The sequence below is a fragment of the Pyricularia grisea genome (genome assembly GCF_004355905.1).
Source record: "Pyricularia grisea strain NI907 chromosome Unknown Pyricularia_grisea_NI907_Scaffold_7, whole genome shotgun sequence".
NCBI classification, from domain to species: Eukaryota; Fungi; Ascomycota; class Sordariomycetes; order Magnaporthales; family Pyriculariaceae; genus Pyricularia; species Pyricularia grisea.
This window is the reverse complement of record NW_022156720.1, coordinates 2,427,088-2,454,388: the sequence shown is the minus strand read 5'-3', so window position 1 is coordinate 2,454,388 and position 27,301 is coordinate 2,427,088. Positions and strand designations below refer to the sequence as shown.

The window sequence follows — 27,301 nt, the reverse complement described above, 5'->3', positions numbered from 1 at the left end:
TTTTTATTTTCAATTGAGGACGAAAAAAAAAGGATGGAGGCTGGATGCCAGCCGAGCCCCAACCCACGCGGCGTTCAAAAAAAGCCTTGAGGCGCTGTTAAGGAACAGGATGAAACCCAAAGCGTCCATGACGGGATGGATGCACTCTCCAGGTGCTTGATTTCCCTTTGTACAGTAAATGTTCGTCTTCCGGGCCCAGGTGGGAAAAAAATGTGACGGGTGTGCGATCCGTGTTCCTACACCTCCTCCGGACTGGGCAGGCAGGCAACTCGATCTGTTGTTGGTTTTGAGCCATCTCCGTAGACCAACCTCGCTCTGGAACTTTCCATTTCGTTTCTTCTTCTTCATCTGTATATTTCCCAAGATGTTTCCTTTTCTTCTCCATTTTCAATTTCAATGGCGACCTGACCCCCCTACAGAGCAAAGAGGGAAACTTCCGAGCAAAATCAAGCGACCCTTGAGTCGCTTCATACGTATATTTAGCAGATGGCCCCGGTTTGGTTCACTCCGCCGGTAAAGTTGCACTAGATCCATCGCCATCCAATCCTGCATCGATCCTGGGGCAGCCGGACCAACCTGAAGAGGGGAGGGTCCAGGATACCCACCAAAGCCACACACACACACACAGCACGCACACACACATTGTGCCGACCCGCCAAGCAGCAAGACCTGGCGACTTATTTTCTGGTTGGGTGTCCAGTGAGTGGAACCCACAGCAGCCAAGCGCCCGAGACGATGCTGACAAGGGAGCTGACGTGACGTGACTTTTTGCTGGTGAAGAATTTGATTCGCCTACAGCCGGGCGCTTTGCGGGAATAGAAAGCCACTTAATATTGTTTACCTTAACCTTTGCTTACCTTGCCAAGCTTGCTTACACTGCGCTGGCGCCCCCCAATGATACGTGCTCCACTCCGTATACCAGAATTCGTCCTTACAGTATACACACTGTATCGTACCTTAATTTTTGCTAACCTGGAGCGCGTTTCCGTGGAACATCCCAAGTAGAGTAGAGGCGCGAATCGGATGAACTTAATGCTACATCCTCCCTACTGTCTGGATTTCTATGTCATGCCGTCACCGATCTCTCTTTCGTTTTTTTTTCCCCTTCGCTTCCAGAAGCAAACTTTGCTGTTCTTTACTTTTGACCGCAACGATCTAGATAATCTGCCAAGCTTCAAACTCTTGTTCTGTCTTGACAGGGCGAACAAAGCAGCAGCAGCAGTCTAGATTCGGTGCCTATATTATAACATGTTTATGGGGAACAGACAATCTGCTGTCCGCTGAAATTAATTCAGTGACGGCAGATTGTAACCTACCTGTTGTGTTGCAGTCGGCTACCTAGCTGCTTGGCGTTTGCACTCTGTCTGTGCCGATGTCATCCTGCTGGAGCGGGACCCGGTGACGATGAGGGCAAAAGGGGCTTTTCGAGTCCGAGTCAGTGTGAATCGGCAGCGTTGCCCCCAGACCCTACATAATGTGACATATGTAATAAACGTTCAGCTTTTTTTTTTACCCTGCCCAACCCCTAGTCTAAAAGTAGATGATTTGCCAGAGAAAGATCAGGCCGTCTGCAGGATCACAAACATAAGGTAACTAAATCACATACGGTACATACAACTGAGCATCGGAGTATACCTGATGGTAGAAGCAAGCAGGAAAGCTTGGCGAGAAAACTGAGTCACTAGCGGGAAACAACTTGAGAGAACCAAAATTGTGTACTGTATGAGCAACATTTGAGATGATCCTGCATTGGATGCCGATTGAATGTTTTACCACCCAAGCTTGCAGGGCCTGATTGCGGCGTTTCTGTCTAGGTCCAGGGTCTATCAATTAAGGAGGGAGCGTGCTGCAATGTACTCTGTAGTATACAGCATGCCTCAAAATGCTACTCACAACCCTGGGAGGCTTTGCCCGATAAAGTAGTTGTCCGAGAAAATATTATTGGCTTTTTTTTTTCCAAATTAATGGAGGAAAAAAAAAACGTATACAACGAGGCATGCTACCATGTCAACTTGGTTTCTATGTGATATGAAAAAGTCAGAGTACACCTCGTACAGTGCTTTAATACAGTGCGGCACTGTCGATTATATTTTCCGGCCATTGGAACCAGAAAAGCGCGCCCCCCCCCCCCCTCTTGGCGCACACATGCAGCGGGGAGTGGTTCCTTATTTTGTTCTTGTTTTATCTTATTTATTTATTTCTCTTTTTTGGTGTCTTTCGTCCCTCGCCACGAGCTACACACAAGCCACAGTGGTAATCACCTACCAATTTGGGTATGCATAACACTGAGCTCTATTATCCTCGCTTGGACGTCAACCCAACCATGAACCTAGGAGCATTTTAACAGCGACGGGTGGAGAAACGTTGAGACGGATCGAATGGGCGCACCCTCTCGTTCGTCGGTACCTGGTCGTAACTTGAGACTGCGAGACGGCACCCTCGGGATCGATGGTCTGAGGAACATGACACGAGGCGGATGGAAGTAAACAGGTTCTTTTTACAAGTACTCCGTGGTACGCTATACTACTTAGCTCTACACCTTACTTTTGGTAGGTACGGTATTTTACTGGGGGGGTCCTGCCTACACTAAACAAGAGAGCGCCGCACCCGCCAATTCGAGTTCCCTTGACCCCAGTGGGTTGGTTCCTTGCTGCATCGATCTACCGTACTCATGACTTTTGGACCACTAAACATTTCGGGTCATTGTGTGAGTCCGTTCCATCCCAAGAATCGGAGCTTTTTTTTTTTTTAATTTTTTTTTTTTTTTTTTCCATCTGGTTTTTGGATACTTTCCAAGGGCAAAAAGAAGAAGAAAAAGGGAAAATTTGGCAAAAATGAGCTGCCATTGTACCACGGTCGAGTTGACTTGGATGATGGCGGTTGAATGCTGCAGATATGGCTAAGGTCTGCGAAATGATAAAATGATGGCGATAGTTGATTCTTATAACTTAATTGCGTCTATACCGTCTGTAACCTATGTACCTAGGTACCTTAGCTATGCATGTATCACTTAGATCATTGAGGCTTGCATCTACTTTTTTTTTCGCCTGAGGGAGGTAATACACTAGGCATCTGCATTGCGTCTGCGATGCTAACAAAGTCCCGAGCACGCATGGTCGCATACGGAGCAGCTTAGGTAGGTACTTTAGGTAGTCTAGTTCTGTCTAATCTTAGGGTAGGCAGGTAGGGGGATCTCGTGCGTCCCGGTGGCTGCTAGGACCTGCACCGAACTCTACTGATGTCAAACGTCGGATGGACAGGCTGGTAGAAACTGACTGGACTGACTGCCGTCCTACCGCCGGGACGGTCAACTTGGGATGAAACGAGGGAACGATAAGCAGGCGCCCCCCTAAACAGTGACAGGGACATGGAATTTTGGAACCATGTGTCGGTCCTGCGGGGTTCCGCCTGGAAACAAAAAAAAAAAAAAACAGACCAATGCAAGCTGAAGGTGAGATGACACGGTTATTCGGGCATGCGTAATTTTATTCTGCAGCTGTGATGGAAATCGTCATGTCGATGTGAACTAGCACTGCATTTCCCTATGATTCGACAACATTGGTTTTCACCACAACATAGACCCAATCTGAGGTGCCCGGGTAGCCACCAAACGTTAAGAAAAAAAAAAGAAAATTAAAAACAAAAAAAAAAAAACAAAAAAAGTGAACCCGATACATCGCGCCCTGATCTTTCCTCCCCATAATCAAACCGAATACGGCTGTGCCTAGCTGAGTAGGTACGCAATAACTACCGGTTATGATCAAATTAATCTAAAGTTTAACAGCTGGCAAACATAGTGGCCTCACCTAGGTAAGGTAAAAAATACAAATACCCAAGGCAGGTAGTTTTCGATCGGTTCGATTTGCTCCTCGATGTGTATGGTCTGATATTTGAACGTGCGCTCCGTCCATCTCCCACGATTGACCATGTCGTGCTGCCGTCACTGTTCAAACATGGACACCTTTTTTTTTTTTTTTTTTTTTTTTTTTTTTTTTTTTTTTTTTTTTTTTTTTTTAAATTACTAGCCTCTCTTTTTCAAAGAAAGTATTGTATTTGCATTATATTGAATTGAATAGTATAGTAATTAGTTTATTGCAGTCGTGTGCTCCAAAGATGACGCGTTTTCCTTTCCCCTATACCGGTCCACATATGCTAGCTGTCGCAAACTGTATTGGGGTTGGTAAATTGAACGATAACCTGTCTCTTTACTTTCATAAAACCGGATTGACTGTCTTTATAGACTCCCGGGTAGCTGTGTGTGCCCACATACCCGGCTACCTTCGCGGCTAGAATTTGTCCACGATTGAGGGACTTAGGTACCTAGTTTTAACCACATTGAATGGCTATATTTAATAGTAAGACACCCAAGGAGTAGCCGGGTCCCGGGTTGGGAGGGAAAAACCAAAATATATTATGTACCTTACTTATCCACCTGGTAGGTGCGTTAGCTAACAAATGGAGACGAGACTTGCGGCCAGCCTAGCTAGACGCTCAACTGCCTCGACTGCCTTGAGGGTGTGTGGGACCAGGTGGGGCGTGTTGAATTCCTTTGCGCAATGAGCACTCCATAGGGTGTGTTCTTCGCTCCTTCCTCCTTCGTGGGTTAGGTATCTTGGTAAGTTGCCAGAGCCCTCCACATTCAATTTCCTCCCTCTTTTCTTGTCCTCTCCTTCTCTCTTCAAGTTCTTTATCCACCATCTTGCGTTCCCCAGAGCATCACTGCGATCGCCTTTATCAACGCCAGACGTCAACAATACTTATTGCTTGGCGTTCTGACATTGCATTGAAGCTAGGCTCAAGCTTTTCCTGTATTAAATTTCTTTACTCATTGTTTTCACCGCGACTGTTCATGTCTCGTGCGTGCCTTACCCAACATCAACAGCCTGGACACACTGCCAAACGGCGCCGCCGTTGAAATCAATCACAGCAGCAACATCGACACACGAGAGTCTAATAATTTGGAAACAAGCTGGGCGATCTCAAGCGAACTTGCTGTCGCCGTTCTGGTTGTGAACAAAACGTCGCGCATCGGTGAATACACGTCATTTGCGCATTCAGACTCGGCCCAAGTACGCGATCCTCTGCTCTAGAGCCGAAGAAAGCCTCCGGACAACAAACCGTCCCTAATAATCGTAGCAATCTCCACCCGGTAACGCAACCCAAGAAGCTGTCGCAGTTGCTCCCACCTTTCCAATACTATGGCGTCGCATCGGCCGTCGCCCCCAATGCCGGTGCACATGCATCACGGGCCCGGCGCACCTCTACCACCGGGCGCTATGCCTCCTGGACCTCAATATTCCTCGGCCGCCCGGCGCATGGCCGAGGCTACTGAAGTAACATGGATTCAGATTGGTATGTCCATAGCCCTGCAAGGCATGCAAACGCGCATCAATCTCGCGCACGCGACTGACTTTTCCCTACAGGCAGCTGCAGTGAAATCCTTGGCAACCTCGAAGACGCCATGCAGGCCTACGAGCGCGCCATTACCATTAATCCACAGTCCATTCCCGCCATGAACGCGATGAGCGCCATTCTACGAACCAAAGAGGAGTTCCCCAAAGCCTGCGAGTACTTGAACGCGATCATTAAGCTTGACCCGACCAACGGCGAGGCTTGGAGCGCGATGGGTAAGACGCTCTCGACCAGTCCCAAGACCTTTTGCAGTGATTGCTTACTAACTTACCCGCTTTAGGTCATTGCTACCTGATGATGGACGAGCTTCAGCAAGCATACTCGGCCTACCAGAACGCGCTGGTTAATCTTCAGACACCCAAGGTTAGTGCTCTGCTCCTGTCCCTTTGAAGTAAACCGAAGGTAGACGGTTGCTGACAATGATGACCTTAGGATCCTAAACTATGGTACGGCATTGGTATCTTATACGACCGGTACGGCTCTCTGGAGCACGCCGAGGAGGCCTTCTCATCTGTCATGCAGATGCAGCCTGATTTCGAAAAGGCCAACGAGATCTATTTCCGCCTTGGCATAATTTACAAACAGCAATCCAAATTCAACCAGAGTCTTGAGGTAGGTCGTCTTGTTATGGACTTGATTAAACAACGGTGGTGCTAACAGCCTTGTCTGCAGTGCTTCAAATATATTGTCCACTCGCCACCGCATCCTCTCACAGAAACCGATATCTGGTTCCAGATTGGACACGTTCATGAACAACAAAAAGATGTATGTCATTGCTACCTTCTTGCATGGTCTTAGATGGGAACCGTTGCTAATATCTCGTTGCTGTAGCTCGATAACGCGAAAGCTGCATACCAACGCGTGCTCGATGGTGATCCGAAGCACGCCAAGGTGCTGCAGCAGTTGGGATGGCTTCACCATCAGCAAAGCAGCAGCTTCCAGAGCCAGGAGAGAGCTATTGAGTACCTGGAGCAATCTGTTGCAGCTGGTAAGTGTTCTACAACTAATCTGGCGGGATGGTAGTTTCTAACACGTGCAACAGATAACAGCGATGCGCAGAGCTGGTACCTCCTCGGCAGATGTTACATGTCGCAGCAGAAGTATCCCAAGGCATATGAAGCCTACCAACAAGCTGTTTACCGTGATGGACGCAACCCTACATTCTGGTGCTCGATTGGTGTCCTCTACTACCAAATTAACCAGTACCGTGATGCATTGGACGCTTACTCTCGTGCTATCCGCTTGAATCCTTACCTCTCAGAGGTTTGGTATGATCTCGGCACACTGGTAAGTAGCAAAACATGACTGACATACCGCGTATACGTATGTTCTATTGTAGCTAACACGTTGCTTCAGTATGAGTCCTGCAACAACCAAATTAACGACGCACTCGACGCCTACCAAAGGGCAGCCGAGCTGGACCCTAGCAACCCGCACATCAAAGCCCGCCTCAACCTGTTGCGTACCGGTCAAAGCAACGGATCGGGTCCTCCAAGCGCTCCTGTCCCGACCGACATTCATCCTCAATCTTACCAGGCTTCTGGTCCACCTGGACCTCAGTGGAACGGCGTGCAAGGTCCACAGCCACCTCAGCAGCCAAACGGACCTCCTCCCCTGACAGGTCCTGACAACTGGCCAAGGCTTTCGGCTGTGAACCCACCGCCGCAACCCCCGAATCCATATGAGCAGCAGCGAGAGCCCTTTCGAGGGCCCCCTCCCCCTCCTCCGCGCCAGCCCAGCCCTAGGCAAGAGCAGGGTCCTCCGCCCATGAGGCACTATGGCCAAGAAGGGGCAAGGCCTGGGCCACCGCCAGGACCTGGACCTGAGCCGCCTCGTCGTGGACCGTCTCCTATTGCTCAGGGTCACTACCCACCGCCGCCGCCGCCTCCAGGTCAACAGCCGCCACCGCCGCAGTCCATGCAACAGGCTCAACAGCAAGCCCAGCAGCAGCAGCAGCAGCATCACCACCAGGCCCAGCAGCAACAGGCTCAGCAGGCGCAACAGCAACCTCAACAGCCTCGGCAGTCAATTCCTATGGACATGGTGCGCAATTCGAGGGCCCGTCAGTTCCCCGACGAGGCCATGGACGCACCGCCTCCCCCCAACGCTATGCTTGGTTATCGTCGCCCGAACAGCCCAAGGAGTGAGCAGCAGCGTCCCGCGCATGATAACCGGATGCCGTCGCCCAAGTCGGCGTACCCGCAGCATCAGCAACCGTATCCTCCACACCCTAATGATACCCCGGGCCCGAGCAACGTTGACGGTCCATCCCGACCCCCACCACCTCCGCCCCCCGGTGGATCGAACCCTGAGCCTCCTATGCACCGGGAGCATGATCGCCCGCCTTCAGTCGGGCCCAAGCGGATGCGAGAGTGGGAGGACGAGCCGACATCTGCCAAAAAGCCTGCTTCTGACGAGAATCGGGCTAGGCTCGAGGACTTGCGTCACCGACGCCAATCCACCCCCCCTCGCGAAAGGGAACAATACCGTCGTAACTCTTCCGAGGCTCGTCGCTTCGAAGACCAGCGACGAATGGATGATCAGAGGCGTGTTGATGAGCACAGGAGGGATGACATGCGCCGTGCAGAAGAGCAGCGCCACGCCAATGATAACTATCACCCATCTGAGGCTGCTCATCACCCACCTGCACACGCTATGCAGCAAAGTCATCTCCCGCCCATGCAGCAGGGCCCTGTCCCGCCTATGCAGAACATGATGCGTGATGGTCCCGGCCCTTCACCCGCGGGCTCGGCTCCTAAAGAATTCAATCAAGAAGAGAGGCATCACGAAAGGCAGCCCCAACACCCTGCCGCTTCTCATGCGCCCGCAGCAGGCGAACCTGAGCGCGCAGCCAGGAAGATGGATGTGGACGAGGACTATGATGACAGTGGCGAAGACGAGAAGAAGAATGGAATTGCCACCAGTGCAGCATCTGGACCAGGTTCTTCCTCTGGAGAGAGCAAGCCCGCCACCAACGGTGCAATGAATGGACTCATGGGTCCCAAGGTTGAGAGCTCTTAAAAGAGCTTTTTTTTTTTTATTCCCATTGTTTCTGGTTTCTTTCTAAAAACTTGAGGATGTGCTCCTATTTCATTACATTGTTTCTTATATTTTATTGTCGGTTGGTGCCGTCGAATGATCAGTGTTTTTACTGGGGGTGGCATATACCAAGACGACACTACCCAAGTAGGTATTCCCTACTTTCAAGATCTTTTCATTTGCTCTTGTTACTTTACTGTCCGTACCTGATTCTGTGATCATGCGTGAGCGAGCTGCCTCGGCAGATAAACAATTGGAGACACTGGAGACAAGATTCTACTTCTAGATAGAGTTCAAAGGAAGGTGAATTGATGGCAACATATATTTTTCCTGCAGCATATGACCAAAATTGCTTTCATTTGTGAACTTGAGTAACATAGTCAAAGTATCCGCCATGAAGTAAGTCTATGGCAAGGAAAACACCAAGAATCAATGGAGTAGCCTTATGGGTCATATCCAATACAACATCTATGAGTGATATGCAGAGCATGCAGACTATTTCCGCTACGAAGCAAGGCACAAACATCTCCATCTAAATTTATGAAGGAGACGGCGACTAGGCTCTACGTTGATGTTGGTCGCACGGGCTGGGACAACCCTACAGTGCCTCGGTGCCCCAAGAACCGAGCGCTGAAGCTGGGGTTTTGGTGACGGACTGCAATAAGCGTTATGTATATATGTGTATATATATGACAGAATTCGGACCAGAGACCGTGCAATCTAGCTGACCCCTACGGCATTTCATTCCAAATTCATTTCAATATTGGACTGTAACGAAGCTGTATGCACGGCTCCAGGGGTACTGCATCCTCGACTATCAATGATGCCGCACTAATCTTCCGCTTCTATATGATCCGGTTGCATTTCACAATATTCTGCTACCGAATCCTGAGTCTGTTTAATCTCCTCCTAGAAGCTGCGACAGATCCAACAAGATCATGGTCGACGCAGCGGATATGAGCTTTTAAAAGTAGCTCATTGCCGACAAATGCCGATTTTTTGGCACTCATGAGCATACCCTTGATGGTGCTGTTATATTTCTTGAAAGACCCTGGTCTTCGTTGATCTGGGTTGCCGTTATCGCCTGATGATAAAGGCCGGCTGTGGGCGAAAAAGTCACATCGCGTTTCAAAAGATGATCTCGCCAGAATGCTCGCCCTCAAAACCAAGATTGGCAAGCTTCTTCAGTCGCGACTTCTCTCTGGCCTTGTCCTCGGCCTTGCGCTTCTTCAACAGCGACTCTACCACCTGGACCTCGGCCTTGTCGTAGCCCGCAGGTGGGTCGTCGTCCTTGTCGAGGTCGATCTCGCCTAGAAGCAGGACGTTCTCACCGCGGACTAGGAAGAGACCGCGGGAGATTTCCGCATAGAGGCCGCGTTCTCCGGTGTTTGGGCTCGGGGGGACAAAAAGACGCTCGACGGTGGACTGCAGGACTAGGTTGGCTATGATTATGCAAGTTTGCGCGATTGTCAACCAACATGCAGCAAGACTAAGAGTGTGTCGGTGGAGGCAATCCATACCGAATTGATCCCAGCTTCGCAGTACGCCGGTCAGCTTGCGCCCGTCTCGGAGAGCGATGAGGAGCTTTTCTGTGTTTCGGGACGAGCGGCAATATGATTAGCGACCGGGAAAACGCGACGACCACGCGCGCCATACAAGGGGAGACTGAAATCACTGGCTAGCTTACTGTCGGTAAGGTCAAGTAGCTGTGCGGCCGTAGTGAACATCTGGGCGGGAAGCTGTGCTTGGGTGGGCGGAGGGACGCGGCCCGGCCCTGCGCCGAGCACCGGACCGGGCCCTTGCGGAGGGGCATCTGATATCGATAAATTCTCCATTTAGGTCGGCTTCAAGTCATGGAAGAGCAGAGCTTCTGAAGCAGGAAAACTATAGTGTCTCTGCTTGAAAGTGTGAAACAAGGAGCGAATCGTGGTCAGCTGTGTGCCATTTGTGCCTAGGTCAATATTGACGTGGGTGGCAGCGAAGACTCGAAAGGGAGTGAGTTTGGTGGGCGGCGGCGATGTTTGCGACGTCGTCACTGCTATGGGTCGGGTCGATGGGTATCTACCCCAGTAACTGTACAAGGTTATGCAACTTACTGAAGTAAAATCCACAGATGGGCAGCCTGCCTTTCTGCTTAGTCACCATTGGCTACACTTAGACGCTTATCGCTACTTATCGATACTACTAACAGTAGTGATCTTAGTAGGGTGGCCAATCAAATGGTTTTCTCAAGCTCTTCGGGCCCACTCTTTAGACATCAGAGGCAACACATCCTTGCTCGCCCGCCATTGCCTGGAGCCGGGTTTGCGCGGAGGCAGCGCTTCAATGCCTACAAGCTCTCGTCGGACTTGTACTGCCCACAAGATCCCAGTTTCCGACGCTTTTACAAACAACTTCAACAAGTCCAGCCCTTTCTGTTCACCGTTTAGCGTGGGTAATACTCAGTGACGGAAAGCTACTTTCAAAGTCAGTGGGCTTGCGGCTTCCAAGTCATTCTCTATTTTTTTTCTCATTCCCAGTCGGCTGCCAATTCTTGATTTGTGCAAAAGAACATTCAAGGTGTGTTTACCTGTTTTTCTGTTGGCTATTACCAGTCTAGAGTTTTACCACCCATATCTAGGTACTCTGCTAAAACTACAAAAATCGCCGGACGCCTGCTGACGAAGTATCTCTATTTGTAGATTTCGTATAACTACAAATCACCACACGACAGCGTGGTCACTGCCATAAAACCCCTCTTGGAAAGAAAAGCGTCCCCGTCGCAAGCCAGTCTTGCGCGGCAAACCGAGGAAGCTCAAATACCAAATTACTATCTACTACAATCGGCCGATACTAGCGACAATCTTTTCGTAGCCAACATACGCAGTGCTGTAACTTGGGCATCATCATGTCCAATGAAGCAGACGTCGCCGAGGCGGCACAAGGCAAAGCCGATAGGCGCTCCAATGTTTCCCCCGCGCCCACGCAGTCCAAGAAGGAGAAGAAGCGTTTGCAACTAGTTGAGCGTCTACAATCGCTATCCGAGCAATTCGACATCAACAGGGATAGAGAATACCGGGAGATGCTCAGCAAGATCCAGTTGGACACGGCACTCGTCATGCAGGTTGATCCGTATGCGGCACAGCCGCTGGCAGCTATCGACAAGTCGCAGAGCATGAGCGACAGTATAAATCCTCAGCTTCGCGGTGCGACAATATTGGAAATGGCCGGTCCCAAATTTCAAGAATGGGTGAACACCATTGAGGATCTCGTAGAGCGTCGTGACTTTGAGTTGACTCGTCACAAGGTACGTTGGTTCTGTGCTTATACACAAACTGCACCCCAAGACACGCCCGTGGCCCTGACTAACCGGTCCGTAACTTTATAAACAGGACGAGTATGACATGAAGAGTAACGAGCACAGGAATGTTTACATATACAAGTCCGAGGTCGCCAAGCGGGAACACAAGGCGCTGTCACAAACCCTGCGCGACCGGCTGGTCAACACGATCAATTCCAAAAGAGCTCGCCTGACCAAAGAAAAGGAGGCGTTTGAGATTTCAGACGCATCTGCTCTTCTATTACACCCGAACCAGTATTCGATCGCAAACCCATCTAGCCCTGGTGGTACGCATACCAAGAGGGCTACAAGACTTCGTCAAACAGCCGACGAGGCAGATACGAGGAAGCGAAAGCGGAATGGCGGCGGTGATGACGATGGCTCGCCAGCTCCACAGCGTAGAGCTCTCGATAACAATAACACCACTGCCATGTGGCAGAACGACCGTCTTACCACACGCAGAGTGACGGGCCCGATTTACAGCATCGACAAGCTTTTCACAGATAAAGAGCTGGCGATGCAGTACAACGCTGCAGCGCTCGCTGCTCATAAATACCTGCTCACGAGCAAGTCAAAAGCAAGTGGCTCGGGTCTGAACGGATCACCTGACGATAGTGACACGGGCGAGAATGAGGATGGTGACCAGGACAGCAGTGAACACGGCCATTCGGCGCCCATGATGGAGCGGGTTCCGTCGCATGCAACAAGGAGTCGTGGTGGTGCCAACGCTTCCAATTTTATAGACGAGAAGATCGTCGGTCTCGAGGCGCTCACCAACTTTGAGATCCCTGGGAACCTAGAGAAGATGGCAGCGGCGGTGCCAAAGCTGCCACCGGTGTTCCTTGCCACCTATGCCAAGTCCTACAGCAACAAAGATGGCAATACTCCGACAACGCTACCACCCGACGAAGTTAACTCGGACCTGGCCGTGATGAACATCCTGAAGCAGTATGAGAACATCCACGGGGTGGGCTCTAACCTCGATAATGCAAACGGCTGCCGCAAAGTCCTCGAGGCAACAGCATTCTCGGTGCGCGATGATAGGTACGCCGTGTACCTCGATGCCCCCCGTCATTCCACAGCCGAAGACTTACGATCCGATTTGAAGCTTCCTGCAACAGCATCGGCACTATCTAACACGCGAGGCCCCCCAACACCGAATACAAAGGCGGGCCCGACATCGGCCCCTGGAGCCAGCCCGATGAGCCGACAAAGCAGTCAAGGTGGCGTAGCAATGGCCAGGCAGGGCAGCAACACCAGATCTCAAAGAAGACGTGGTGGACTTTAGGCGGCCTGGGATGGCGAGTTTGTTTTGTTGAGATAGAGTGTTTTTTTTTCTCTTTCTTTTTTGTCCGCCGTGCCCCTTTTGGGTTTGCGGCATGGATTGTGACGAACACAAGTGTGGTTCTCTAGCTTAGTGGTGTTGCCCGGCGTTTTGGTTCTTTATTCACATGTCTCGGCGGTTGGCGAAAGCGAACGCGCAGACGATGGCGTTTTGCATATACTCGGGTTGACAAGACATGCATACGGATTTTACTTGTCAGCCAGGGCGTTTTGATGGGCTTCTTTTTCTTCAGCCATGCTAATAGGAGGCGCGGAGCTTTTTTTTTTGTTTGTTTGTTTGTTTGTACGGCCGTCTATATATAACATTATTCTTGCCGTGCGAGGCGAACGAATTTACCGGTTACATGGCAATATACGGGCTAGGTCTGACATGTCATACTCCTGAAATCAGCCGGTATCCACAAAGTAATGGCTCTGATTAAGGCAACGCTGGACCGCTTATCGGCTGACAAATATGTAAATACCAAGCAGCCTACAGAATATACCGTATTAGGCGGTGCGGCTAGAATGGAGTCATTTTCTCCCACCCTCCACACACCTAAACCAGGCAGACGATAAATACGATAGCAACAAACAACCAGAAGATGAGTTCCGAGACCCAATCAGGCGCCACGGAGGCCAGCTCGACCAACGAGGCCGGCTGTCATTGCGGATACATCAAGTTTTCGGTGACCTTGTCTCCGCCGCTGTCCGAGACCAAAGTCCTGGATGTAGGTGGCTTTTTTCTTTCTTTTCTTAGTTTCTCCCCCTTGTGTAGGAGACGCGCCATGTGTGTGCAGGAACATACCTAGGTGTGTCTTTGCATGCGGGGTTTTGGGAAAAGGGGGGGGGGGGGGGGGGGAATCTGTTATCACCCACTCGCTTATATGCTTATATCTTGCTTACAACCCGGCTATTTTCTAGTGCGGCTGCTCCATCTGCCGTCGGGCCGGCTACTTGCTTGTCTGTAAGTGAATACCTAGGTAGTGAACAAGCGGCACCATTAACAAGAAAGGAATAAAAATGATAAAAAAAATTCTCTGAAGACTAGACTAAAAGATCCAGAAGAGAGATGGGGGGGAAAAAAAACAAGAGGTTAATAATATAACTATTGTAGACCCAAAGCGTCACCAGCTGAAATGGCATGGTGACTCCCAGAGCCGCTGCGCAGTGTACCAGTTCAACACCAAGAAGAAGGACCAGTTGTTCTGCCCCAAGTGCGGCAGCAGTATCGGGATCGATTTCCGGGATGTCAGGGATGGATATGGAATCAGTGTGAGTATCAAGCCTTTTTTTTTCTCCTTTTTTTTTTTTTTTTTTTTATCTTGCAGGACACAGAAGAAGGGCAAAGGGACCCTTTTATTTGTCACTTGTTATAACTCTTCATTTGCTCCAAAAGTATTACTTTACTTTATCAAAGAGACTGATGCTGCTTTCTCAAGGTCCGCACATTCAACAACATTAACCTGGCCGATCTGAAGTATCACATTGGCGACGGGCTCAACGAAGTCGAGCCAGCTACTGACTTGTCGGGTATCTGGTACGAGGAGGATGCGGATGAACTCAAAGATGGAAAGGAGAAGGCCTAGGTGACGAGGAAACTATTTGGATCGACACCATACATATGAGTAGTAGCGCTTTTGGGGGAGTTGATCACAAGCGGCAGGATTGGCACTTTTAGTAGCTGTTATTTATGGTCTACTTTTAGCAGCTATCTATCGGCAAACATGCTCATTGCTTCGACTTGCCCTCCGCCGCAGTTGCCTGCCGCCTGGCCCACAATTGCTCGGCCGAAGTGATGCAGTGCATGTTTGCGCCGAGTTTGTTCATCGTCTCCATCCACTCGTCATACTCGTCCGAGTCGAACACGATACCGCCGCCTATGTAGAAGTTAGCAACGTCGTTGTTTGGTCCTGCGACACTCTGGCAAGAAAAAAAAGAAAAAAGAAAAAAAACTCACCAGCCTGGAGATAGGCGACACCATCCTTGACCAACATGGTCCTCAGCGCAATGCAAGTGTCCATCTCGCCCTCGCTCTCCTTGCCCTGGCGATCGACGCCGGGGTAGCCAAAGTAACCGACGGCGCCGGCGTAGACGCCCCGCTTCTCCCCCTCGAGCTCGGCGATGAGCTCCATGGCGCGGACCTTGGGGGCGCCCGAGACGGTGCCGGCGGGGAAGATGGAGCGGAAGGCGTCGAAGCGGGTCTTGCCGGGCCGCAGGACGCCCGAGACCTGGGAGACGAGGTGCTGGACGTGGCTGAAGCGCTCGACCACCATGAGGCGGTCGACGCGGGTCTCGAGCGGGTCGCACACGCGCGTGACGTCGTTGCGGGCCAGGTCGACCAGCATGACGTGCTCGGCGCGGTCCTTGAGGCTCGCCGCCAGCTCGTCGGCCAGCCGCTGGTCCTCCTCGGGCGTGGCGCCCCGCTTGACTGTGCCGGCGATGGGGTGCGTGATGACGCGGCCGCCCTCGCTCTTGACCAGCAGCTCCGGGCTGGCGCCGACGATTTGGAAGTCGGCGCAGTCGACGTAGAACAGGTACGGCGACGGGTTGACGGTCCGCAGGTGCCGGTAGATGTTGAACGGGTGAAGGTCCGTGGGGCGGGCGAAGCGCTGCGACGGCACGGCCTGGATGATGTCGCCCTTGACGATGTGCTTCTTGAGCGTCGTGACGTGTCCCTCGTACCCCGCCTGTCCGACGTTGGATGTGTACTCTTGCCCCAGCCGGACGGGCTTCTGCTCAGGAAGCGGGATCTCGGGCCCGTTGAGAAGCTCCGTCAGCTCCCGGATGGTTGCGAGGGCGCGGTTGTACTCGGCATCTACTTTTTGTGCGGCCCCTTCGGCTCCTTCAAAAACGCCATCGGGGATATGCAGATAGGTGACGACCTTGATGATGCCGTAGAAGCGATCAAACACCACAGCCGTGTCGAAAAACATAAAGACGGACTCGGGGATGCCCAGGACATCCTTCATGGGCCGAGCCGTCTTGGGCTCAAAGTAACGCACGCAGTCGTAGCCCACGTAGCCGACAGCACCACCGGCAAAGGGCGGCAGCTTCAGGCCGGGAACGTCGGTGGCGACGACATGGCGGGCCAGCTCCTCCTCGAGGGCGGGCAAGGGGTCGCAGGCGCCACCAGCGAAGCCGGGCCCGGTGCGGACGACCTTGCGCGGGCCCGCAGCGACAAAGCTGTAGCGGCCCACACGCTCGGTTGCTGCGCTCTCAAACAGGAACGACAGCTGGTCCTCGGCGCCCGAGCTATCGGTCTTGGCACGGTAGTGCGCCGAGACCTTGAGGTAGGCGGCCGACGGCGTGATGAGATCCGACGAGATTTGACCATACACAGGGATGAGGTTTGGTCTCTTGGTGGCGTCCTGCTTTGTGGGCTCTGAGAGGAACTTTTGCACCGTCTCGAGGGACGGCACTACCAAGTCCTAAAGTTAAATATCCGTTCCGTTAATCCTAGTCCGCCTGGCAATTTTTTTTTTCTTTTTTCTTTTTTTGGTGCTTGAGCTCATTTTTCATATGTGATGGCACTCACGGGCTCTTCCATCTTGAACACGTATAAAGTGCGCGCAAGTGTAGAAATATCCTCGGATAGTTAGGTTCTTAAATATCCGGTTAACTTGACGGTGCGTGCTTTTATGTGAGTGACTGTAGCTTTTGGTGACTTGTCTCTGTCTTTCCCCTCAATTCTCCAGCAAGTACCATCCCTAGAGTCACTTACTCTTGAGTCTTGAGTAATGCGGGACAAATCTCGCTGCTGGGGTTTTTTTTTTTTTTTTTTTTTTTTTTTTTTTTTTTTTTCTCTTTACCTCTTTCTCTTACAAGATTATTTAATATTAAAACCCCTTCATTTTAATTCAAATGAAAGTTTCCGTATCTTCTTTTAAAATTTGACACATTTTGATCTGTAGATATGCACTCAAGTTGACTCATCAATTTACTGGGGGTGAATTTAGCCAATTTGGATTTTCTGTCCCGCCTTGATAAACTTTTCTAACTGCTGGGTCCGAACTCTGAATCGAATGAAGCTGTCCACACGCAAAGTAGGTCGCTTGCAGCTTCCAATTTCTCGTATGGTACCTGTTACTGCTTGCAGATACGAACAACAGAAATGTCCCATACCCCTCGTAGACTGCTCCATATACTTTGAGTTGAACCAAGGCAGATATATCACAAAGCAAGATTTTAGCTTTTTTTTTTTTTTTTTTTTTTTTTTTTTTTTTTTTTTTTTTGGGTCAACCATTAGCATATTCCTCAGTCAAGTCGGATGCAAAGTATTTATTATAGTTTCATTTCACAAGCTGGCTAGATTTCCCGTATCATATTATCCTACATCTCAACCTGACCGTAACCTCTGGCCTAGCTTTCAATCGAAAGTGCCTTGGCGCCAACCAGTTTTTCCCCTGTCGTTGTGACAAGCCAGTACTCGACCCGCGACGACTTCTTCCCCGGCACTCGGTACACCCTAACATCGTTGCCCTTACCCGCCTCCCTTACCGCCTCCAGCAGATCATTGTACTGTCCCTGTGTGTCCCAATCCGCCGGGTCCATGATCTCCACCTGGGCGTTGGCGGCATCCCAGTGATGTATCAACTTGGCGAATTCCTCTGTTTTTTTGCCGTGAAAAAATCTGCGTCAGCAACTGAGCTCTTGGAATATTCAGAGACAAAAAAGACGTATGCTCTTGTTTTCATCTTATGACGTCGCTAGGCTACGCTACAGGCTGCGAAGTAATGCAAACAAACCCTATAACCAAAAAAAAAGCAATAACGAAACATACCTTCATTTGGCAATCCCTTCTCCCAGCCCAGTGCCACCGGCACAAACGGCTCGTCTGCCTCACTCATGTAGAAAGCATCCTTTGTAGCCTTGACTAGCACAGCTGGCGTCTCAGTCCCAGACTCGGTGCTCCTAAAGTCGCTGCTGCTCGTCGTCTCTGCGTTGTTTGCCTTGCCCGCAGAAGGGTCCTCGTTCGCCTTGTTCAGAAAGTCCATGTATGACTCGTCGCTGGCCATCGTTCCGGTGGTTCTGAAGTATCGGACGGTTGCTCTCTCGGTCGCGCGATGAGTAGTGTAAATGGAGTGGTGGTTCTTAAGCAATAATGGCCTGGTCGCAGCCGTCCAATCTGAGCTTGTTCGATCCGTGGTCGTTTTTTGTATTCTCAATGGCACAATGTTTGCAGTCGAAATGTTCCTGGTTTGACGTCTGCAAATTGACCAAGTAAGCTGCAATGTACGATGTCTTTGCAGAAGCAGGAAGTTTGCTGGTGGTGCGCCTGGCATTGCATATACCTATGGAAAGAAGTCTTGCTGTTGGTGGGTTGACCTGGATGACGCAATGTACAAAGGGACCTAAGTAAAAGGGCAAGCACATTGGGGATGGACGCATCAACCTCAAGGCACTTGGCCCCGCACACGGGCAAGGAATTACAGTACACTATAGGTTGTAGGGAACCCCCTGGTTACAGCTTTCAGCCTGGGCCAAGGCGCGACCATGCCTCCACCTACTATCCGGTTCTACACTAGATCTAGTCCAATGTGCCTAGGTACCTTAGGCTAGTACAAAGACTTGCACGAACTGCGCATTGTATTCTGTACGCACACACAAACTAAAACCAATGGAATACTGTTTGTTATTTACGAGCCAGTCACGGAAACAAACCAACATTCTTTTTCTCATGGCATTCATCGACGTTTGATATCATTTTTTTATTCCCATAAACAGGGTTGCTTTCCGTTAAAGCCCCCAGATGCTGAAATCCCTTTTGTGTGAGACCAAACCTGAACGTCCCAAATAGCACGAGAATAGAACCGTCGACGCCGATGCCAGAGTGATGAATTAAATGACACAGAAAAACCCCCAAAAGGACAGGTCAAGACAACAAACAACACCGCCAAGCTTATGAGCTGGCAGCGAGGTCCTTCTTGAGAGTACCCTGGTAGGTCTTCTTCTCCTCCGGTGTCTGGAAAGCACCGTGACCGAACTCGGACGACGTGTCGATCCATTTGAGCTCGACCTTCTCCAACGCTTTCCTCGAGGTGTGGATGAACATAGACTTGCGCAGAGTCATGACACGCTTCTTGGTTCCCGGGATGGAACCCTTGACCATGACGAAGTCGTTGTTGATCTCACCGTAACGGACGAAACCACCCATGCTGTAAGCAAAAAAAAAAAAAAAAAAAGGTTAGTGAGCCAAATCCTCTAATCGAACTGTACACCTGAAAAGCAACCTGTGACATACGGAGTAATCTTCTTCTTGGTAACATCGATCTCGGTGGCTGCGTTGTCCTCAGCATCACCCTTGCCGATACGGTAAACCTTGTGGTTGACCGAGGTACGGTGGTGGTAACCCATCTGACCAGCACGGGCAACAGTCCACTGTACGTGGGAAGGATGCCAGGCACCGATACAGGCGACCTTACGCAGACCCTTGTGGGTCTTGCGCGGCAGCTTCTTGGTACCCCAACGGGAGGTGACACCGTTGAAACCGTGACCCTTGGTAACGGCAATGATGTCGATCATCTCGTTCTGCTCGAAGATGGTGTCGATAGAGACGGGCTTCTCGAAGAGACCGTGACCGAACTCGACCTTGTCGGCGACCGAGCCACCGTTGACCTGGATCTCCATGAGGTGGGCCTTCTTCTGCTTGAGGGGGGTCTTGCGGATCTGGGTGTGGGCGAGGACACGGACGACGGTGCAGTACTTCTTGATGCGCTCGAGCTCGCGGGTAACGGATGAAGCCTTGTTCTCGGAGTGCTTCTTGGCGTACTTGGTGAAGGCCTTCTTCTTGCTCTTGTACCAGTTCTTGTAAAACCTACGCTTGACCTCGTCGCTCAAGTGCTCAGCCCACACGGTAGTGAGCGAGCGCAGGCCACGGGGAGTCTCGATGTATCCGACCAGACCAACAACGATCATCTGTGAAAGATGTTAGCCATTGGCACAAGCGCCAAGCGGGCTGCATTGTTCGTACCGGAGGAGTATCAATGATCGAAACGGCCTCAACGACCTCCTTCTTGTGGGACTTGGCACCGGGGCGGTCCAAGTCGCGCACAATCGTCGTCATACCAGCCTTGTAACCCATCGCCGCCGTCAGGTGGACGGGCTTCTTGGGGTCATCCTTAGGGAAGCTCTTGACCTTTCCGCGGTGGCGGGCAGCTCGCTTGCGCGGCAGGTATGCCAGCGAACCGTGACGCTATGTTTGAGACGCATTGGTTAATTAGCTTGTGCTCTTCCAGCTCGTTTGGAAGCAATTTCGAGGGGTTCGAGAAGACGTCGGGGAAAGGCCGACGAGGCAGTGAAGAAAACTGCAAAGAGACGAGGATAACTAACCGGTGCCTCGTACTTCCGGTGAGACATCTTTTCTTCTTTTTTGGCGACTGTCGTGACTTGTCGATGTCGTTGTTGTCGTGTCGGAGTTCACAAAGTAAAAAAAAAAAAGGAAGTCCCCTCCTCAATTTCTACAATGACAAAAAATGTGTGCATATGGGAAAGTGGATCCCAGCTTTTGCGGGCTCGGTCATTAGTCATCGCGGAGGGTATAGGTACCATTTCAATGGGATACCTAGGTTCCATACCACGTGACAGCGTCCTACCAGCTTTTACGGCTCCCAAACCTTAGCTGAATTCCTCCCTCCCATGGCTACCCGTCCACTTGATGCTCAGGGGGAGACCTTGCCGTAGTCGATATTAACCCATGCACTGCCCGCCGTAATCAATTGATTGACCAATTGAGCATGAAATAGGTATTATGTCTGGTTGAGGTTTTTGAAGTGGATTTACCACAGCATATGAGTACATAACGTCTACAGGTCACGAGACCTATCAGGTGATGTGGCTTTGGCTTGGGACCTGTATTAGGTTCGAGACCAACATGTGATGGCCTGCCTAATGCATTGATTCATTCTTTTGTTCGAGAAGCAGCTTTTGCCCTGCAGTTAATAAAAGTTGTCCATGCTACCCAAACCACTGCGCAACAGATTCAAATCCGTAAAAGCGATGGAATTCTAGCAAGCCGATTAAAAAAATTACCCACGTCCTTTTCGTATCCGCGAATGAAAGAATGAGACTTCTTTTGAACGGAGCATGATTGCTAGGGTCTTCGACGCAAAACAAGACTGGCGTGCGCAGTAGAAGAAAGTAATGAGGGAAGGTCGCAATGGCGGCGGTCAAGGGGAAAGCATCCTACAAGAAAAAGGATGGAATCGTTGCGGTCTCTGATGATCGGACGGTAGTTAGCTGGGTGCCTGCTGCGACAGGAACTCCCGCCCTTTCTATCCCTATTGATACAATCACAAGTAAGGCTTCATTACACTGAGGTGAGACGAAGAGATGTCAAAGTCTCGATCGAAATTACAGACAGACAGCACAGTTTCTGATTGAATTTCTAGACCTACAACAAACCCCGGACTCTGCAGCAAAGGTTGCACTCAAGATCATAGCCAAGGCAGCAACAGAAGGCGGCGACCCGGTTGCATACCTCTTCACCTTTACAGCCCCGGATGAGGCCAGGGCCGAGGCCAACGCCATCAAGGATGTACTCTCTACTATTCTCGCGGCCCGCAGCAGTGACACGGGCGTGGTGGTCAAGTCCTCGACACCACAACCTGCCACGAATGGCAATGCTGCCAACGGGTCAGCGGCCATGTCGTTTGCGAGCACCGCGTCAAATACCGCAAGCAAGGGAGCACCCAGGTGGTTTGATGACAACCAGCTGAGACTAGACATAGCCCTTCAGCAGTCCTTGATGAAGAAGGATCGCACCCTTCACCAGACCTATATGGAGGCGAGAGCCACAAAGCCCGAGTCCATCTCTGACGCAGCATTCAACTCTCAGTTCTGGTCGACCAGGACAAGTCTATTGCGCGCACATGCCATAGAGAGCAGCCAGAAAAGAGCCACATATAATGTTTTGCCAACAGTGAAGCCATACACGGATTATGAAGGGAAGTTAAAGCTGAACGTAACGCCTCAAGATATCCAGATGATTTTTAAGCAGTACCCCTTGGTACATCGTATTCACAAGGAGAAGGTGCCCAAGGACATGGACGAGGGCGCGTTTTGGAAGGGATTTTTCGAAAGCAACCTCGCTCGTTGGCTCAAGGGCGAGGAGACCAACCCGGCACAGCGTAATCCAGTGTTTGACTCGCACATTCGAGGCGATAAACAGGATGCTCTCTATTTTGAGAAGAGAATGGTTGATCCCCATCTGCCACACATCATAGACGTTCAGGGAAACGATGAGAACCAGGGTGGTGCCAAGGGCGGGAACATGCCGGATGCGCTCATGAGGCCAAACGCCGAGAGGGGCGCTGGGGCCAGATGGCTGAATGCTATGAGCGAGAGTCTTATGTCGCACGCCAACCCCGTCGACGTCAACAACACAGCTGCAACAGACGGCAACGAAAATACATATCGTGAACTCATACTACGCGATCTACACGATGATGCACGGCCGGATCGCATCGTGCTTAACGTAAGGGAGCAGGCCCGCTTCTTCGATCAAGAAGCCGTTCTGTTGGACGATGCGCGGGCGTACGAGAAACAAGCACCCCAGGTCGTACTGGCAGACTATGCAAAAGACCTGTCGTCACTGGGAGACGCCAAGGCAGGCGGTGGCATTGATCTTCACAAGGCCATCGGGGTTTACGACGAGAGTGGAAGTGATGACGACGAGGAAGAGTCTAGGCAGAGGCCGGCACATGTCGGCTCACGCGCGGCCCGCAGCGCGGCCCAGGCCCACATCTGGGACGGGTTGGGCAAGAGACTGTCGGAGACGCAGGCGCAGAGCGAGGACGAGGCAACACCACTTGGACTGAGCGTAGAGTTGGCCCAAAAGGCGTTCATCACCAACGCTACTACGACCGAGTTCCTCAAGCAGTTCTGGAACGCGTTCCTCTCGGGGGACCCAGACCGGGCGCAAGAGTTGGCGCACCACGTGGAGGCGCTGCGGAGGTCGGTGGAGCGGATAGAGGCGGTGGCAGCCGAGGCTGAGAAGGCGCGCGAGCAGCTCAACGCACAGAGGCGGAAACAGATTGTGGATGAATACAACAGGACGGGCCGAAAGCTCAAGTTCGACCCAAACAGCACCAAGGGCGGCAAGAAGGCGGTTATGGCGCTCCTCGGGCCCACGCTTAGCGCGCTGAGTGCTGCACAGGCCCGGTACGAGGAGGCTCTGGTGGCAGAGGGCATCAAGCCTTCGACCGAAGAATGAGGAACTGCAAAGAAAAATGGAATGAATGACAATGCATTGTTGAGCGTCCTGGCATATATGCGGCCAAAGAGGCTTAATTTTTTTTTTTTTTTTTTCCACTTCATTTTCTTTCCTTTTTTTTCAATCTTTTATCCTGCTCTGTAAACATTAGACTAGACAAAACTTAGGAAGTAGAAGATTCAACCCTTTAAAGACAATATTTATAAAAAAGAAAGGTCGCGCGAGATGGTTAGTAGTTACTAGAACTAGTACGGCACTGCGGTAGTTACCGGATCACTACCTCCGATCTTGGCGTTACATGCGGAGCCGGGTGGGGCCATTGATTAGTGGCGTTACCTTTGCAAGCTAGGTGTAGCTCTGGGCAAAACGCGAGTAATAATCAAAATGTTTTCCATCACCATCTGATGAACTTCATAGCTACATTGAATTGCGTATTCCCTTTCCACCGAGGCGCGCGCTTTCTCGAGGTCACCGCGCGCCAATTTGGACTCCACAGACCCCAAATGAAGGACAACCCCCTTCCGTAAAGCTGCTCTCTTACAACGAGGCGCTACAACCTGTTCGACTGAATGCATCGCGCTGGCTCCCGCGCCATCTCGGCGCGCGCCGTGAGCGGCAGCAGAGCGCCCGGCCTGGGTCTTGGTCGGAACCTCGGTCTTTCTGCAGCATGCCGCCATGCCTCAAACACTACGCAGAGTGAGTTTCTTCTTCTTTTTTTCTACTACTTTCCCAAACATACAAAGAAGGACTCTGTTCCCGGTCAAAAGATGCTAACGCACCCTGGCTTTTTGCCTTGCTTGATAGGATGTACTCGGCTACAGTATCCGAGTGACAGCCTTGTTCACCGGAAATGGTCTCGTCTGTACAGCTCCTCATCCCCTGCCGCTGCCGCCGCGAGCCCCGATACTCCAAACCCCCCACAAGAGCCACAGCCACCCATGCAACCGCCGGATGAACCAAATGCACCATTCTCGGCACAAGATGTGTCCCAATCCCCGCTTCAATCATCCAGGAGATCGCAACGACGTGGCCTTCGAACGACAACATCATACCCCCCGGTGGACCTGCCCACTTGGTTTTTGGAGAATTACGTGACCCTGCGCGGCGAAGGACTCGGCTATCCCGATGACTATACAACATCACTACAGCTTGATCCGATGTTTATGCGTTTAGTGGAGGAGAGAGAGAAGTTAAAGAAGCTGCAGAACAAAGAAGACGACTCTCGTCTTGAAGAATATGTGGCAAATTTCAAAAAGGCGGCAGATGCTATACAATCACACCAGCCGTCAGAGCTCTCTCTCCTACAAAATATTAGAATGGCAGAGGAAATGGGTGAGCTTGTTGTGCTTGCCGGATACGAGACATATAATCTTGCTCAGGACAGGGACATGCAACGAATGGTACAGGAAAAGAGAGAGCATGAAAGGGCAAGCAACAAAATGAGGCTACTCAAAAACCTCCAAGACCGGACACATCGCAGTCTGACGCGCCATGCCCAGACCTATCTCTTACAGGACGGTATCGACCTGGAAGATGATGGTTTCAAGACCGCCGTCGCTGCCGAGTTGACCGCGGCAGCTAGCCTTGCATCAAAAACCCTGCCTGCTGGCTCACGCCGACCCGTTCCTGTTCTGCAAATCGAACGCTCTGCGGGGGCCCCACTGGCAAGAGCAGTCGTTGAGAAGGCCGCCTTGCAAAAAGGGGCAGATGTGATCCATCTTGATGCTCACGTCCTGGCAGAGATAATCGGCAAATATCTGGGACAGGATCCATACATGAACAAGGGGCCATATACCATGCTCGGCTTAAATGTAGAGACCATCAACAGTCGAGTTATGCTGACGCCCGCAGGCTCTTCGCTGCCGCCTGTTGGAGGAAATGATGGCGATTCGGGGGTTGATCCAACGGCAGGTACCGAATCCGTCGTGGTTGGCCCAGAAGCTTTCAAGACCCTCCGGAGGCTATTCCATGGCGATTCGGACAGCAAACCAGACGGGAACCGCTGGGACGATCTGAAACTTGGTCACATCTTGGAGCAGATCCTGAACGCACCCGAGATCAAGCGCAGCACTACATCACTGCCGTCGAGGGATGAGACTAGGCCAAGTGTTGTCCACCTCCACAACTTCAAGGAGCTGCTCAAGATTAAGGAGGGCTCGTTCATAGTGTCCAAGTTGCGAGCCACTGTTGACAGATTGTTGCGAGAACAAGGCAAGCATATCGTGCTAGTAGGTTCCACGATCCCTAGATCCGGACGCGTGACGCCGACGGACTTCGGCAAGATGGTCATGCATGCTAGCTCCGATCTCGAGATTCACGAATATCTCTTCGCCCCACTGATACCGGAAGAAGTACAACGTCGAGTCTCGGCGGATACGATGAAACAAATAAACCTGACAAATCTGGCCGTCCTTATGGAAGCCATGCTGGGCGAGGAGGTCACCTTCCGGCTGAATCACCAAATGATGGCGGTTTCTGAAAACCCTGCAAATTTTGAAAGGACCATCTTGGGGTAAGTATTCTCTATATCGTCTTTGGCGGCACTCTGCCCAAGCCGCCCGCGATTCCAATCAAACCAAGAGTCTGGTCTGTTGTAGCTCAAACGCTAACATATTCTTGTGACAGTCACACCATGCTGTACAGGCTTGCCACATGGCTGATTTCCCGACAAGGGGGCGGACAACCTAAGAAGGTGTACGAACAAGATGACTTGTATGCCGAATTGTCTGAATGGCAACAGAACTTCGACAATGATTTCCGCAGGAACTTTGGCCACCTGCAAGGCGGCAAGGACCCCAAAAATTCCAATGGTGTCGAGTCTAGTAGTCTTGGCGGCGATACAACAAAATTGGGTGCACTACGCGGACTTTTTGAAGTCCACGGTGCAGATGAGGGCCAAGGGAACGAGGAATACGACAGGTACGAAGAGCAGCTCCTAACCGGGCTGGTCAGAGCCGAAGACATCAAAACCACTTGGGAAGATGTGGTCTGTTCTCCCGAGACCAAGGAGTCTATTCAAGCCATGACGTCGTTGGTACTCACCCGCCCACAGGCTTTCTCGTATGGTGTTCTCGCCAAGGAGCGCATGCAGGGATGCCTCTTATACGGACCGCCAGGGACGGGTAAGACGCTCATGGCCAAGGCCGTTGCCCGCCAGTCGGGAGCCAACGTCCTCGAGATCAGCGCCGCCTCCATCAACGACAAGTATCATGGTGAGAGTGAGAAGCGTGTTCGGGCCGTCTTCTCCCTTGCCAAGAAGATGTCGCCTGCCGTCATCTTTCTGGATGAGGCCGATGCCCTTCTCGGCTCCAGGTCACACAGCACGGGGAGAGGTGGATTCAGGGAGACGTTGAACCAGTTCCTCAAGGAGTGGGACGGCCTCACCGAGATGAAGACCTTTGTCATGGTGGCCACCAACCGCCCCTTTGACCTCGATGACGCCGTGCTGCGTCGCATGCCCCGCCGCGTCCTTGTAGACCTGCCCCTGAAGGAGGCTAGACTCAATATGCTACAGGTGCTCCTGCGTGACGAGCGTCTCGATGGCTCGGTAAACCTCGAGGATATCTCAGCTCGTACAGAGATGTGCTCTGGCTCCGACATCAAAAACATATGTGTCGCCGCCGCCATGGAGGCCGTCAAGGATGAGATCAAGGCTCGTGACAACAGCACAGACCCAGACTCCCACGTGTTCCCGGATCACAGAACCCTGACCGCCGACCACTTTGAGCGCGCTCTGAAGCAGATCAGCGCCAGCATCAGCGGCGATATGGACTCGCTCAAGGCCATCCGCAAGTTCGACGAGCGCTTCGGAGACGCCCAGGGACGCGGCAGCCAAAAGGCCCGCAACACCGTGGGCTTCGCTGTCGGTGCCGTGCCTTCCCGGTCGGGAGATGCGCGTGTCCGTCGCATCGACTCTGCATAGGTAGTGAAAGGGAAGGGTTTGGCTTGATATTCTTTTTCTTCTCCTTTTGTCCTTTTTTTTTTTTTTTTTTTTT

General features: G+C 51.4%; 10 protein-coding genes across 10 annotated transcripts in view; 5 read left to right on the top strand and 5 right to left on the bottom strand.

Annotated features, from left to right (window-relative positions):
• Positions 1 to 129, bottom strand: part of PgNI_09745 (uncharacterized protein) — a gene marked incomplete at both ends in the record, with an annotated part of 1,124 nt that extends 995 nt beyond the window's left edge. Inside the window, one exon of the mRNA XM_031129727.1 lies at positions 64 to 129. Within this exon, the coding sequence (XP_030977986.1) occupies positions 64 to 129 (66 nt within the window). The remainder of the gene's footprint in view (positions 1 to 63) is intronic.
• A 4,568-nt stretch (positions 130 to 4,697) lies between these two features.
• On the top strand, positions 4,698 to 8,787 carry PgNI_09744 (uncharacterized protein). Its single transcript, XM_031129726.1, has 8 exons — positions 4,698 to 5,352; positions 5,424 to 5,627; positions 5,693 to 5,775; positions 5,845 to 6,024; positions 6,085 to 6,177; positions 6,244 to 6,400; positions 6,455 to 6,699; positions 6,769 to 8,787. The coding sequence occupies exons 1-8, from the start codon at positions 5,199 to 5,201 to the stop codon at positions 8,431 to 8,433; spliced, it is 2,781 nt and encodes a 926-aa protein (XP_030977991.1). The 5' UTR covers positions 4,698 to 5,198; the 3' UTR covers positions 8,434 to 8,787.
• Positions 8,788 to 9,136: 349 nt separating this feature from the next.
• PgNI_09743 (uncharacterized protein) lies at positions 9,137 to 10,519 on the bottom strand. The gene is made up of 3 exons (XM_031129725.1): positions 10,139 to 10,519; positions 9,972 to 10,040; positions 9,137 to 9,893 (listed from the first exon to the last, which is right to left on the bottom strand). Exons 1-3 carry the CDS (start codon positions 10,284 to 10,286, stop codon positions 9,580 to 9,582), a joined length of 531 nt encoding a protein of 176 aa, XP_030977972.1. The 5' UTR covers positions 10,287 to 10,519; the 3' UTR covers positions 9,137 to 9,579.
• Positions 10,520 to 10,858: 339 nt separating this feature from the next.
• On the top strand, positions 10,859 to 13,175 carry PgNI_09742 (uncharacterized protein). Its single transcript, XM_031129724.1, has 3 exons — positions 10,859 to 11,010; positions 11,133 to 11,737; positions 11,823 to 13,175. The coding sequence occupies exons 2-3, from the start codon at positions 11,339 to 11,341 to the stop codon at positions 13,056 to 13,058; spliced, it is 1,635 nt and encodes a 544-aa protein (XP_030977966.1). The 5' UTR covers positions 10,859 to 11,010; positions 11,133 to 11,338; the 3' UTR covers positions 13,059 to 13,175.
• Positions 13,176 to 13,651: 476 nt separating this feature from the next.
• PgNI_09741 (uncharacterized protein) lies at positions 13,652 to 16,968 on the top strand. The gene is made up of 7 exons (XM_031129723.1): positions 13,652 to 13,824; positions 14,018 to 14,060; positions 14,211 to 14,368; positions 14,536 to 14,977; positions 15,057 to 16,524; positions 16,632 to 16,722; positions 16,825 to 16,968. The coding sequence occupies exons 4-5, from the start codon at positions 14,892 to 14,894 to the stop codon at positions 16,480 to 16,482; spliced, it is 1,512 nt and encodes a 503-aa protein (XP_030977973.1). The 5' UTR covers positions 13,652 to 13,824; positions 14,018 to 14,060; positions 14,211 to 14,368; positions 14,536 to 14,891; the 3' UTR covers positions 16,483 to 16,524; positions 16,632 to 16,722; positions 16,825 to 16,968.
• PgNI_09740 (uncharacterized protein) lies at positions 14,038 to 16,968 on the bottom strand. The gene is made up of 5 exons (XM_031129722.1): positions 16,818 to 16,968; positions 16,632 to 16,715; positions 15,054 to 16,524; positions 14,535 to 14,973; positions 14,038 to 14,368 (listed from the first exon to the last, which is right to left on the bottom strand). The coding sequence occupies exons 2-4, from the start codon at positions 16,641 to 16,643 to the stop codon at positions 14,825 to 14,827; spliced, it is 1,632 nt and encodes a 543-aa protein (XP_030977974.1). The 5' UTR covers positions 16,644 to 16,715; positions 16,818 to 16,968; the 3' UTR covers positions 14,038 to 14,368; positions 14,535 to 14,824.
• Positions 16,969 to 17,359: 391 nt separating this feature from the next.
• PgNI_09739 (uncharacterized protein) lies at positions 17,360 to 18,425 on the bottom strand. Its single transcript, XM_031129721.1, has 2 exons — positions 17,877 to 18,425; positions 17,360 to 17,703 (listed from the first exon to the last, which is right to left on the bottom strand). The coding sequence occupies exons 1-2, from the start codon at positions 18,376 to 18,378 to the stop codon at positions 17,456 to 17,458; spliced, it is 750 nt and encodes a 249-aa protein (XP_030978353.1). The 5' UTR covers positions 18,379 to 18,425; the 3' UTR covers positions 17,360 to 17,455.
• A 264-nt stretch (positions 18,426 to 18,689) lies between these two features.
• Positions 18,690 to 20,612, bottom strand: PgNI_09738 (uncharacterized protein). The gene is made up of 4 exons (XM_031129720.1): positions 20,426 to 20,612; positions 20,067 to 20,288; positions 19,338 to 20,011; positions 18,690 to 19,251 (listed from the first exon to the last, which is right to left on the bottom strand). The coding sequence occupies exons 1-4, from the start codon at positions 20,450 to 20,452 to the stop codon at positions 18,996 to 18,998; spliced, it is 1,179 nt and encodes a 392-aa protein (XP_030978279.1). The 5' UTR covers positions 20,453 to 20,612; the 3' UTR covers positions 18,690 to 18,995.
• Positions 20,613 to 21,029: 417 nt separating this feature from the next.
• PgNI_09737 (uncharacterized protein) lies at positions 21,030 to 23,488 on the top strand. The gene is made up of 2 exons (XM_031129719.1): positions 21,030 to 21,390; positions 21,484 to 23,488. The coding sequence occupies exons 1-2, from the start codon at positions 21,252 to 21,254 to the stop codon at positions 23,304 to 23,306; spliced, it is 1,962 nt and encodes a 653-aa protein (XP_030978324.1). The 5' UTR covers positions 21,030 to 21,251; the 3' UTR covers positions 23,307 to 23,488.
• Positions 23,489 to 23,758: 270 nt separating this feature from the next.
• Positions 23,759 to 27,272, top strand: PgNI_09736 (uncharacterized protein). The gene is made up of 3 exons (XM_031129718.1): positions 23,759 to 24,002; positions 24,111 to 25,818; positions 25,932 to 27,272. The coding sequence occupies exons 1-3, from the start codon at positions 23,876 to 23,878 to the stop codon at positions 27,226 to 27,228; spliced, it is 3,132 nt and encodes a 1,043-aa protein (XP_030977422.1). The 5' UTR covers positions 23,759 to 23,875; the 3' UTR covers positions 27,229 to 27,272.
• The last annotated feature ends 29 nt before the right edge of the window (positions 27,273 to 27,301 follow it).